At 40.4% G+C, this 12,181-nt stretch overlaps 1 protein-coding gene across 4 annotated transcripts in view; it reads right to left on the reverse strand.

Annotated features, from left to right (window-relative positions):
• The window catches only part of LOC109405206 (lethal(2) giant larvae protein), a 91,235-nt gene that overhangs the window by 14,809 nt on the left and 64,245 nt on the right, over nt 1–12,181 (reverse strand). For all 4 annotated transcript variants that reach the window (XM_019678219.3, XM_062842753.1, XM_019678220.3 and 1 more), the window contains one exon: nt 17–1,838. In XM_019678219.3, the coding sequence (XP_019533764.3) occupies nt 17–1,838 (1,822 nt within the window). The remainder of the gene's footprint in view (nt 1–16; nt 1,839–12,181) is intronic.

A 12,181-nucleotide genomic window follows, 5' to 3' on the forward strand; every position in this document is an offset into this window, starting at 1 on the left:
ACTAGGCGGTACATACCATTTGGATTCAGCGTGCACTTGTACAGGACCAGATGCTGGGTGTGATAATCGAACGCCACCAGTCCGTGGGCGGTACCAGCCGCAACCAAATTCCATTGACTTTGCACAGCCGTGCAGGTCACAGCAGCCGGCGGAAGAATCTGCAACACACTGACCACATTCACGCCCTCCTGAATCGGTTGATTTTCCTCCAACAGCTGTCGTTTGACCTTCAGCTGATCGTGACCCTTCCAAACGAAACCGTCGCGATCGCTAACCAGGTTCATTGTAGATACCTTTAACGGGCCTGGTTCCTCCGGGGATGGTTCGAAGTTGGCAATCACCACATTGCCAGCGGTGCCAGCAATCACCAATGTTCCGGTTGTTGGACATAGCTGAACCTTCTTCACAGCTAAACGGGGATCGTCCGAATACGGATCAAACTGGCCGGCTTTACGGAAGGGAGGTTCCCCTTCGTCCAACTGTTCAGTTGAGGTAGTCAAATGATTGTCAAACGGTTCGTCACTGTTGTTGAACAGTGGGGCAGTTTTTACGTGTAAAATTGGGGCCAAGCAAACGTCACTGCAGTTCCAGAATTTTACGGAACCGTCTTCGTGACCCGTAATGAGCAGGTCGTACTCTTGTCGTTCTTCTTCGATTGTTTCTGGAAGCATTCCACCGTCAATCGGCCATGGTTTGGAGCTGTAATCCGCCATTTGGGACTCTCCGGCTTGTACGATCTTCTGATACAACTCTGGCTTTACACCGGAAATCAGATGATTGCAGGTCACGGCAGAGGCATGCAACGAATGTAGATATGGAACGTTGATCTGTGGAATGGTCTCATCTGTCAAGTCGTATGCGACCAGCTCCTCCTCCAGCAATACAACCAGAACTTCAGCCTGCTCCGGGTGTTCGTCGTTGAACGTGACGAAGAAATCGATAACCTTGGAGGTAAAATCAAAGGCCACTTTTGTGCCACCTCGGCAGTGAACCGACACGCATTGGTGTTCTCCGTAGGCCGATCTTGGCATTCCTCCGGAGAACACAACCAGTTCACATAATCCTCGTTTTCCGCGAATTAACCGGTCTATTGCTTTGCACGGATCTGGTCCATAAGGCACATACTTCTGGTTTTCAGGTGGAATCACACTATCTAAATCCCACGTAGCGAAGGAGCCATCTCCGTGGTACCATGTGAACTGTGTCCCGCACGGTGAAATGTACAATCCAACACTCTGGCCATGTCCCGGTGAAATAAACGACTGTTTCACATTGCATGCTTCCAAGTCCCACAGTACGGTCAGTCCCCGATTGTAGGCGATCAGCAGTTGGTTGTGATTGTTTGGCAGTTGCTTGACCGATTCGATCGCTCCCGGATTCAGCTTGTACGATTGTGGCAATTGTTCGAGAACCACATCGTGATAGATGACCGGTTCCCGCACCGAAAAACTCTTGATATCGAACTGATAAACGTTACCCCCTTCTGTTCCAATCCACACCGTGTCCTTCATGTAGGAACAGCACAACGATGAAATCTTCTTCAGCTTGCCATCGAAGGGAAGCGTTTTGATGGGGACCAGCACCGTTCCGGTGGGTTCCCACAGAATCAACTGATTCGATGCCGTCAACGAGAGGAGCCGACCACTGCCGGGGATCCATTCCAGCAGTTGGACAATCGAGTCGGACGCGTTCGTCGTGGCCGGATGTTGACCATAGAACTCGACGCCAGGCCGGCCAAACACTTTGATGATGCCACTGTTGGTTCCGATGGCCATCAGCTTGCTGATGGGGTCGTACGCCACTGCCGAGGGTTTGTGCGGGAAGCCATGCTGGGCTGTCTGTTGAGAGGAAGAGATGAGTATTTGATGAAATGGAACTCTTGGGTAACACCAAATTACTCAAGTAATACGTGAAATTGATGTAAATGCATTCTGTAAGCGTTCTAGATCTAGATGTATCAGGGTTGAACAACTTCCTTTTGAAAATCTAACAAACATTTCAAGAATTACAAAAAAGTAATAATAATACTAACATCGTAGAATATATAGGAAAGATAAATGACGGAAAAGTTGGTAGAATATCAGATCTTGGTAATCTCAACTTGATCTCATCATACTGACAGACAGACAGACAGACAGACAGACAGACAGACAGACAGACAGACAGACAGACAGACAGACAGACAGACAGACAGACAGACAGACAGACAGACATACAGACAGACAGACAGACAGACAGACAGACAGATAGACAGAAATTCATTTCTATATATTCTCGGGAAATCCTTGGGATTCGTGCAAGAATTTCTTCTGAAGTTATTTTTTGGGATTCCTAAAGGATTTTTTTCTGAGAATTATCCATGGGATTCTACTGGATTCTCTCCAGAAGCCTCTTTGGAATTTCTCCCGGATTTTTAACTGGGATTCTTTTTAAGAATTTCTTCTGGAAATCCTTTTGGAAATCAGAATGCTCTAAGCTCCTTTCGGAAATCTTCCTGGAATTCTTTCTGAGAATGCTCCAGGAGTTACTTGTCGGATCCGATCAGAAGTTTCTTCTGGCAGTTTTTCATGATTTTTTTAGAAGGCTTTCAGGAGCTCCTTTTGGGATTCATCCAGGAGTTCTTTTATTTTGAACTTTGTTATCTATGGGATACTTTCAGGAGATTTTTTTTAATCCTTCCGGAATTTTCTGGTGTTCTTCCAGAAAATCCTTCTGAGATTTGTCAAGCATTTTTTCCTGAAGTTTATGACGTGTATTAGATATAGGAAAATAGCGAGATAGAGGGTGCAGAGAGTATAGAGTTTAAGCTTGATTGACCACCCGTGAATGCTGTTCCAGTATTGCCAGACCAGCTACACTCACACAAGGAACCAATGAGATATCTGTCGGGGACTAAGCAGACATCTTCAGTGTGTGAGTGTTGGTGATCTTCTATTTTTTCAGGCAACAATGGTGCCTGTCACGTCAGGTTGCAGATCAATATTGGGAAGTGAGGATTGCAATCATTTATATCCACACCGAATATACACTCCCGTTCAAAAGTTTGGGGTCACCCCCTCAAAAACATGTAATTTTTTTAGGCCCATATCTCCGCCAATTTGCGTCAGATTTCAAAACCCTAGGTTTCATTCAAAAGAAAATAAGTCAAAGAAACTTTGAACATGATTTAAAAGAAAGTTTTTCAGAAAATTTTGTATGTAAACTTAACCCAAAGTTGCCAAATTTTCTAAAAAATGAATATAAACTTACGGCAGTGTCGCTGGAAGTTGGGTCGACCAAATTTTAAGATGAGAGCGGTAATATGACCCATTTTCTATTAGCTTTCAACTGCTTTTTACAGAACTTAGCTAAGAAATCTAGGAAAAAAGTTATTAAGTAAATTAATCCTTGATGTCATCGACCAAAAGTTTGGGGTCACCCGTCAATATGATGTATCGGCCAAAAGTTTGGGGTCACTTTCGTAAAACATGGAAAAGTGATTTGGTGATATCTTCGTCATCTATAGTTCAATTTTAATTATTTTTGGCTCATTTCAAAGATAATTAACTAAATTTACGTTTGATGTCTTCAACTTAACGTATTTAACGATTTTTGTATATAAAAATGTTATGTAAAGTTAGCACATTTTACCATGCTTCAAAAAATGAGGCAACTTTACGTTAAGTTTTAGTATGTAAATTTCAACAAATATGTGTGGTTCAATGTCTATGCAGTAAGTATCATTCATTTTGTTTCAAATTAGCCAAGAAGAATTAAAATTGAATGAAAGATGACAAAGATATCAACAAATCACTTTTCCATGTTTTACGAAAGTGACCCCAAACTTTTGGCCGATACATCATATTGAGGGGTGACCCCAAACTTTTGGTCGGTGACATCAAGGATTAATTTACTTAATAACTTTTTTTCTAGATTTTTTAGCTAAGTTCTGTAAAAAGCAGTTGAAAGCTAATAGAAAATGGGTCATATTACCGCTCTCATCTTGAAATTTGGTCGACCCAACTTCCAGCGACATTGCCGTAAGTTTATATTCATTTTTTAGAAAATTTGGCAACTTTGGATTAAGTTTACATACAAAATCTTTTGAAAAAGTTTCTTTTAAATCATGTTCAAAGTTTCTTTGACTTATTATTTTTTGAATGAAACCTAGGGTTTTGAAATCGGACGCAAATTGACGAAGATATGGGCCTAAAAAAATGACATGTTTTTGAGGGGGTGACCCCAAACTTTTGAACGGGAGTGTACCTCTGCGTCTGCACAAATTCATGCGGATGCCGGAGTGTTGGTGGGATATGGTTGACAATGGGTTCACACATTGGTGCATGGATGCCAGGCGTAAGGTGACAGATTAGTGCATTTATTACTCTGAAGATATTGCGGCACAGTTCGCTTGATTGCATAACTCATAGGCGTTATATGATAGATTGACGCTGTGCTAGTAAAGTTGGAAGGAAGGGAAACAATGTTTTCAACCCATTTCTGTTTTAGTGATGACTATGATCTTATGAATACACTCTTTTAGGGAACGACCATAAATTACGTCACGCTTTTAGGGGGAGGGGGTTCAGTAAAGTGTGACAACTCATACAAAAATTTCAGAGGTCTCATACAAAAACTGTGACATGGGGGGAAGGGGGTTGAAAACTGGCCATTTTTGCGTGACGTGATTTGTGGACGCTCTTTTATTGTATATGTAGATAAGAGAAAGAGATAGAGATAAAGAGATAGAAAGATACAAAGTAGGAGGAAAAAGACGGGCCAGGGATTGAACCTAGGACCTTCTGCATATGAATCAGAAGCGGTAACCACTAGATCAGCAAGCCCGTCAGAAAAATCTTTCACACCTCATGTAATACAAACATAATATGCCTTTCCAGACATTTAATCATGCAAAATCAACTTGAAGTATTTGGAAAATAAACTAGGGTCTGAGACCATTTGGGTAGGAATACCTATTTTGGGCACTTGCTGCTATAACTCAGACAATTTCAGGCCAAATATTTCAATAGGTCCTATCTGCATTTGAAAGGCGCTCTTTATTCACTTTCTCTTTCAATTATTGCAATGTAATGGTACACTTTTCAACTACTTTTGCAGTACAAATCAAAAGACGATTGTTTTGACTATCGTACTATGCAAGGAGACAATCATAATTCAAATAAACAGCTGAGATATTAACGAAAGCGAGGAAAACCAAAGAAAGCCTCTCTTCTGCGAATAGGACCTTTAGATATGTTTGGCCTGGTTTTGAACCAATTGACTTGATTTTTGAGACACGATCAGATTCGCACAGTATCTAATCATGTTCAAAAAGTCAAGCCAATCGGATTGAAATTGACTGAGTTATAGCAGCAAGTGCTCAAAATAGGATCCCTGAATCATGAATTTGATTATCCCAGAATCCTAAAATAAAATTCTTCAAGAATCCTGAGAGGAATTCTAAAAGCGGTTCTTACACATTCTTGAAATAAATTCATCTAAAATACTGAGAGATTCTCACAAAAAAATATTTTCGGAATTCTAAGATGAAATCCACAAGAAACTTGACAGAAATGCCCCATAACCCTGAAAAGGAAAGTTTAGAACCCTAAGAAAGATTACTTCAGAATCCTGAGAAAGGTTCCCTCAAAATACTGGGCGAGATTGCCAAAGAAACCTGAGATATACTCTCACATAATTCTGGAAGATAGGATTCCCCCATAATCCTGAGAAGAATAACTGCAGAACCTTTTTAAGTATTTTTCCAGAATTGCCCTAGAATCCTGGGTGTAATCCTTTAGAATGCCGAGAATAATTCTGCCAGAATCCCGAAAAGTATTCCCTCAGAATCCTGAAAGGGATCATAAGAGAGGTTCTTTCAGATTCTTGAGAGGACTATATCTAGAAACCTAAGTGGGATTTTTTCCGAAAAACTGATGAGGATTCTCCCTGGAAGAGCTTACGAAAACTTCTAGAATGGACTTCCCCAGCATCCTGAGAAGGATTCTCTGGAAATCTGAGAGATATTCCCACATAAAACAGAAAAATTACAGCCGATTCCTAAAAGACATTCCCTCAGAATCATTAGAAGGACTTCCCTAAATTCCTGAAAGGGGTAGCTTCAGAACTCTGAGAGTGATTCCTCTAGAATACTTAAACGAAATACAGAAAAAATACAGAAAACAGATTTCTACTGGAATTCTCGTAGAATGCTAAGTAGGATTTCTTCCGAACCTTAAGAGGAATCACAACAATTAAATTTCTCTAGAGAATTCCGCCCAGAATTTCGTGAGAGATTCTTCAATAATCAATAATTCTGAAAGAAAGTTCCTAGAATCTTGAAAAAATGTACCTCCAGCATCCCAAGGATTTCTCCGAAATCATGGGACAAATTCCCCAGAATCCTGACAGAGATTACCCCAGAAAGCCGAAATTTCAGAGAATCTTGGGAAGAGTACCCGTAGAATACATAGTGATATCCTCCCAGAATCTTTCAAGGATCTTACACAGAATCCTGAGAAGGGTATCGCTAGAAACCTCACACAGGATTCCCCCAGAATTCTAAGAGGAATTTCGCCGAAATTCTCAGAATGATGAATATGATTCTCCAAGAAGTCTGAGAGGAGTTCTTGAGAATACTGAGAAAGATTTACTCAGATCCTAAGTGAGGGTCTTCCAGAATCCTTAGAGGAATCAACCCAGATCATCCATAAATTACTTCTGTACTCCAAAAACCTGAAATTATTATTTTTAGAATCCAGAGATTCATAAGAACTCTGATAGGTATTTCCATGTAATACTGCTGACAAAATTCCTTGAGAATTTTTGAAATGACTTTTCTCTGAGGACTCCTTCAAAATTCTGTGAAAGATTCCTTCTAAATGCTGAAAATTATCAGACCAGCATCCTGAGAGACCTTATCCCAGAAAAGAGAGAAAGACTCTTTCAATAAGAATTCTACCTGAATTCTATTAAGGATTTCCCTAGAATCCTGGGACAGATTACTCCAGTTTTCTGAGATGGATTCTCTCAGAAATTAAGAGGAATTCTTCCAGAATCCTGAGGGATTTCCGCGGATTCCCGAGATGGATACTCCCTGAATCCTGTAATGAGTTGCCTCAGAATCCTGAGAGAAGTTTTTCCTGGGAATTCTCCCAGAGTGCTTAGACGGATATCCCCAGAACTCCCTGGCGGATTCTTCCACAATCCTTAGAGGGATTCTCCTAGAATTCTGAGAGAAATTCTCCTGCAGTATTGAAAGACTTTATAATCCTGAAAGAAATTGCCCCAGAATCCTGAGAGGAGAGGGATCCTAAGACCATCCATGGTGTCGAAGTGCGTGGAATGTATCCCGAGCATTTAGCATTGTTTTGCCGAGAAATTCGGTAAAAGAAAGTACCGACGACGAAACCTACCTACCAGGGAATCACAAACCTCAAATCTCAGCTAATAAACAAACTTTTAACTGGTAGATGGCGCCGATGAATCAGAATGATCATCGCGATTACCATTCCGGGAACCGGTGTCACCGGCGCATTGTACGGCCACAGAGATTGTGAGGTTAAGCACGTTCAAAAGGCGGTGACATGTGCACGCTTTCACAAGCAGTGCACACCGTATAAGGAAAACTGGGGTAAAGCATGAGTCCCTGGTGCAATTATTGCAGAGTGGAAAAGGGGAAACAGGTGAGCAAGAAGTCTGAAACGTATGGAGCACTTCCAGATTAAGTTGTAGCTGTCATAAATCTGCTGAAGCAACAACAGTTCAACTGCGTTAAGGTGGGCGAGGCAACAGATAGACAGACAGACCGCTCGATTCAATCAACAGACGAGGAAGGATGACGACAGGAAATGTTGGGTATACAATATGTTTTTGTTTGGCTAGGTGCGGTGACGATAATTATAACACTTGTAATTATTTTGAGTGCCTTTCTGCAACGAGACTGATAACGAGCAAGGGGTGACCTTATTGGCGAACGTCGTATATTTCCAAACAGGTGATATCAGCTCTGCTGGAAGAGTATGACAAATTGAATACTTTTGATTCAAATGTTTTGAAACTCAATTTTTATTTAGTAAAAAACTCATTTTTTTCAAGTTGCTTATAGCCGGCACAGTCATACACAGTGAATAGGAACATAAATTATTAATGTATGATCGTCATCTTCAAGTCGGAACTTCCAGCCACTGCACTGGCTCATCGGTGAACGTCGTAAAATTTGCATTCGAAAAGATTTTCAATCGTTTGTGAATTGTGAAGTACCTGGCCCACCAACGCAGTCCGCAATGCTTTCTTCGGTCCATTCGCGGTGAATGAGTCACGGTTTTAGCCGGTCACATTCTATAAAAGCATGTAGATACACAGGTGTACCCGATACCACCCCATAACCGGTGTGAATCACATCACATAAGGTTGTGAGATTTGTTCGCACCATTCACGATTGATGTTTAATATACACACTGCACTGCAATCGTTGACTGTGTAGTAATGTGTGTTTTTGCATGTGTGGCGTTGGTGGATGCTGGACGGCGTGCGTTCTGTGTAATCTCGTTGAATGTCGTGTGAGCAGATATATTGGTTACACTGGAATGGAGGGTATGGCAGATAAGGGGAAGTACAATGGCGGGTTTTGGGGAAGTGAGAGGTGGGAAAATTTCACACGCTGATCTGTTTGACTGATAATGATATAAACAATAATCGGCGGTCAGATGGGCGATTCGTGTTGGTACACCACCCTCTGTTAGCTAAATTAGTTGATGTGAACATAATGAACGTTTTTTGTCGTTCAATATCAGTATGAATCAGATTATATTCACCTTCAAACATTTCAGGTTCGCACTAAATACACTAATAAATCATGTTAACATGAGTAATTCTCATAATACCTGGAAGTAAAATAAAAATATTCAATCTACACCTGAGATCAATGGATCAGTGATGTTGCTAGAATGAATTACATTGGCAAAAAATATTTTTTTTTTTTTCCATAGTGATTACGGCGGTAGCACACTGTGCTTATGTTCTAACACCGCCACCGCACCCTTTCCCTACGTTTGCTTCTATGAGCCTCTATTTTTGTTTCAACACACAGAAGTACGTAGGCATATCGTGGCCCAAGTCGACACTGTTTTGGCCTGCGTTGAACAAAAATAGTTTTAATAAAAGTTTCCCCTTTTTTTCTTTTTGTCAATTGTTTTTTTCAAGGTTACCAATAATCGTATCGTGGAGCACTCACCATGATTTTTAAGCCGATAAGCATTTCCAAGCTCACCGTGCATATTTTGATCGCTAATGCAATGAACTCAGCTGTCACTGTCTAGCTGAGGAAAACTCTCGCTGGTTACAGTGGCGCTTGTAAACAAAGATACTCACGCTCTCGAAGTGGTGTTCATTCATCGATCACAACTCTCGCACCGCTGCTCGAAAGTGAACGATTCGAAGGAAGCGAAAACTGGAGCAGTTATTATCGCGGGTGATAATTTTCACTGCGATTGATAATAATTTATCACCACGAGTGCCGATTCAAAGGAAAAGCAGCGCAGTATCGATACCGTGTCTTTAAATAATGCTCACCAAAGATGCACATTTTTATACCTTGATGCATTTACATATGTATTTGAGACACATATTTTGCGCTACAGTAAAATGAGCTTGCAACTCTAACGGTATTTTAAACCTAACTGATGAACCGTAAGGTGTGTGGTGTGCCTTTGGCAATGTCATTTCATCGAGCGTGGATTGGTCGTTCTCGTATTACAAGTAAAACTTGTGTAATACAAAATGCACTGGTAAGAGCACAAGAGGATGGTGTTTTCTGCAATGTTTGCTTGAAGAGTAAAAAAAGATGTAGTTTTAGGAAGCGTGGACTCCCTCTACGATTATGGGTCGGACCGTATGCATATTACATAGTTAAAAAACATGCTCCTCTGAAGGAGAAGGGAGGAATCAAAAATTGTACAAACATACTAAAATTTAATACATCACATATCATGATCCTGACCATTTAGATAGAGATAATGTAATTGGACAAAATTGTATGCTTATTTGTGCCACTCAGCGGAAGAGTTACATTTACGAAACAAACGATCTATCTTCTGTAAATCCTTGAATTATTTAATAACTTTACCGGATACACCATTTGTCCAATAAATGTCCCTCGAGCAGTCGCGGCTTTGACTACCTGCAGCGACGCCGCGCTCACGCGGTGTACCACATGCGTGCATTTTTTCATGATGCGTGTCTCAGTACACGACGCAACCGCTCCCGGGATATTTGTCAATTCTGGAACTCGATTTGAATAGGTCGTATGTGCTTTTGTCGATATAAAATTCGATCAATTGGATTCGCTTCTTATAGCGGAAACTGTTGAAATTTAACAAAATCAATACATACAACCGATTCCTCACAAAACAAGCCACCGAAATACCATCCATATTTCTACTATTACTAAAATAAACTGATCGAATTTTATATCGATGAAAGCACATACGACCTATTCAAATCGATCTCCAGAATTAATCAATTCCGAGATTAAGATCTTCATGCACTTGAGTGCTAGTTGATGACACATTTGCTAATCAATCGAAAAGAAAGCAACATATGACAATTTCAGTCCCCCAAAACCACCAACTACGAAACAACTTTTGTATTTTCAAATTTTTAAAATTTTGCATGAAGTGCGTTACGCGCTAGGTTCCCTTCCTCCCCGTTATGTAATTTTTGAACGAACCCTTGCATGCCAATTCTCGATCTACCAAACAAATTTATAACTTTATTTCTGACTAATTCCGAACCCTAATGCACACAAACGGGTTTCTGATAAAATCTTCCCCATGCTCCTGCCGATTTCGATGATATTATCGCCGTGAGTGGGAATCGGAATGAAAGCTGAGAATCAGCACGATACTTTCGAGCAAATTATCTTTCGCAGCTGAATGGAAAATAGTTCGACAGCGCTCTCGCAATTTTCATTCCAGTTAGTTGGTGGGCAACACACTCACGCTGGATGAGTTCATTCACGCCTTTGTGAGTAAATGAACGAGTTGTTGTTTCTATGATGAACATTTGGGACGATACACACTGAAATTAATTGTTTGGCTTTCGCGAGAATTTTCGTCTATCAGTAACCTTGGTTTTTTTTTTGTAGTATGGTCCATGTATTTAGTTAGGTTCTTGTCAATTTGTCAGTTATTCGAAGTAGATCTCCAAGGTAATAGTCAATTAAGTCATTCTGGTCAGTTCTATCATAGCAGCTTTAGTCTTTGCTTTATTGAAGTGTAGTTTTATTGGAAATATGCTGAATGTAGTTATTAAAAAGAGACGTCTGGAACTGTGTCCTGCTAGTTGTTTCGTCATGCACATACGTCATGTCTTAATAATGCCTAGGAGATTAACAAAAACACGTGTGTTCGGTCGGATGTCCATTGCGTAGAAAGTCAAGGAAAATAGGTTTCTTTATTGTCAGTTGTTATGTAAGCCTCGCTTGAAGCACTTTCCGTGAGAATCCTGTTATCTGTACACCAACTAATCCGTATCTTCGTACACAGCTAAATACTGTACTGTCAACCGGCGAAAAGCCTACGGTTAAATATTAAATAATGAATAATAATGCTGTTTAGCGCATTGTTTCCTATCGCCACTATTTTAGTCTAGTCCCAACTGCAAGCTTTTTTTCCAATCTTAGCGTCAATTGTCTTCTAGATACTTCTAGATAGATTCATCGAATCAGTCGAACCCGTATGTTAAAATATAGTCGATTCTGTGCCAAATTGTTTTCTTGATTTCTACTTCTCTGTGTTCATCTCTTGTGTCCTTAAATTGTCATCGGTGGAAAACCCACAGAAACATGTAACTGAACTCCTGATATTTTTCTTTTGGTGTCATAGCACCATCTAAAAGATAAACAAAAATACGCTAAGTTGGTCAGTTGATTGTAATAAAACAAAAATTGCTTGTCAACTATTATGTATTCATCCCCCTACAAATACTATGAAAAATATTCAAATTCGTTCTGTCCTATCGGTCCTACCTCGATAAACCATGTCATTTTCTCATGCGTGGCCTAGAAATGTCAACCTAGTCATACAAAAGTAACGTTGTTCAGTTAATAAAAAGCAGTCAGCTTTTGTCCAAAATGTCACGTCGAACGCATTGATGTCAACAATGCGTTTAAGTGTTCGCACGTTAGCTTCGAATCTATCAG

This window comes from Aedes albopictus, chromosome 1 (assembly GCF_035046485.1).
Source record: "Aedes albopictus strain Foshan chromosome 1, AalbF5, whole genome shotgun sequence".
In the NCBI taxonomy this organism is placed as follows: domain Eukaryota; kingdom Metazoa; phylum Arthropoda; class Insecta; order Diptera; family Culicidae; genus Aedes; species Aedes albopictus.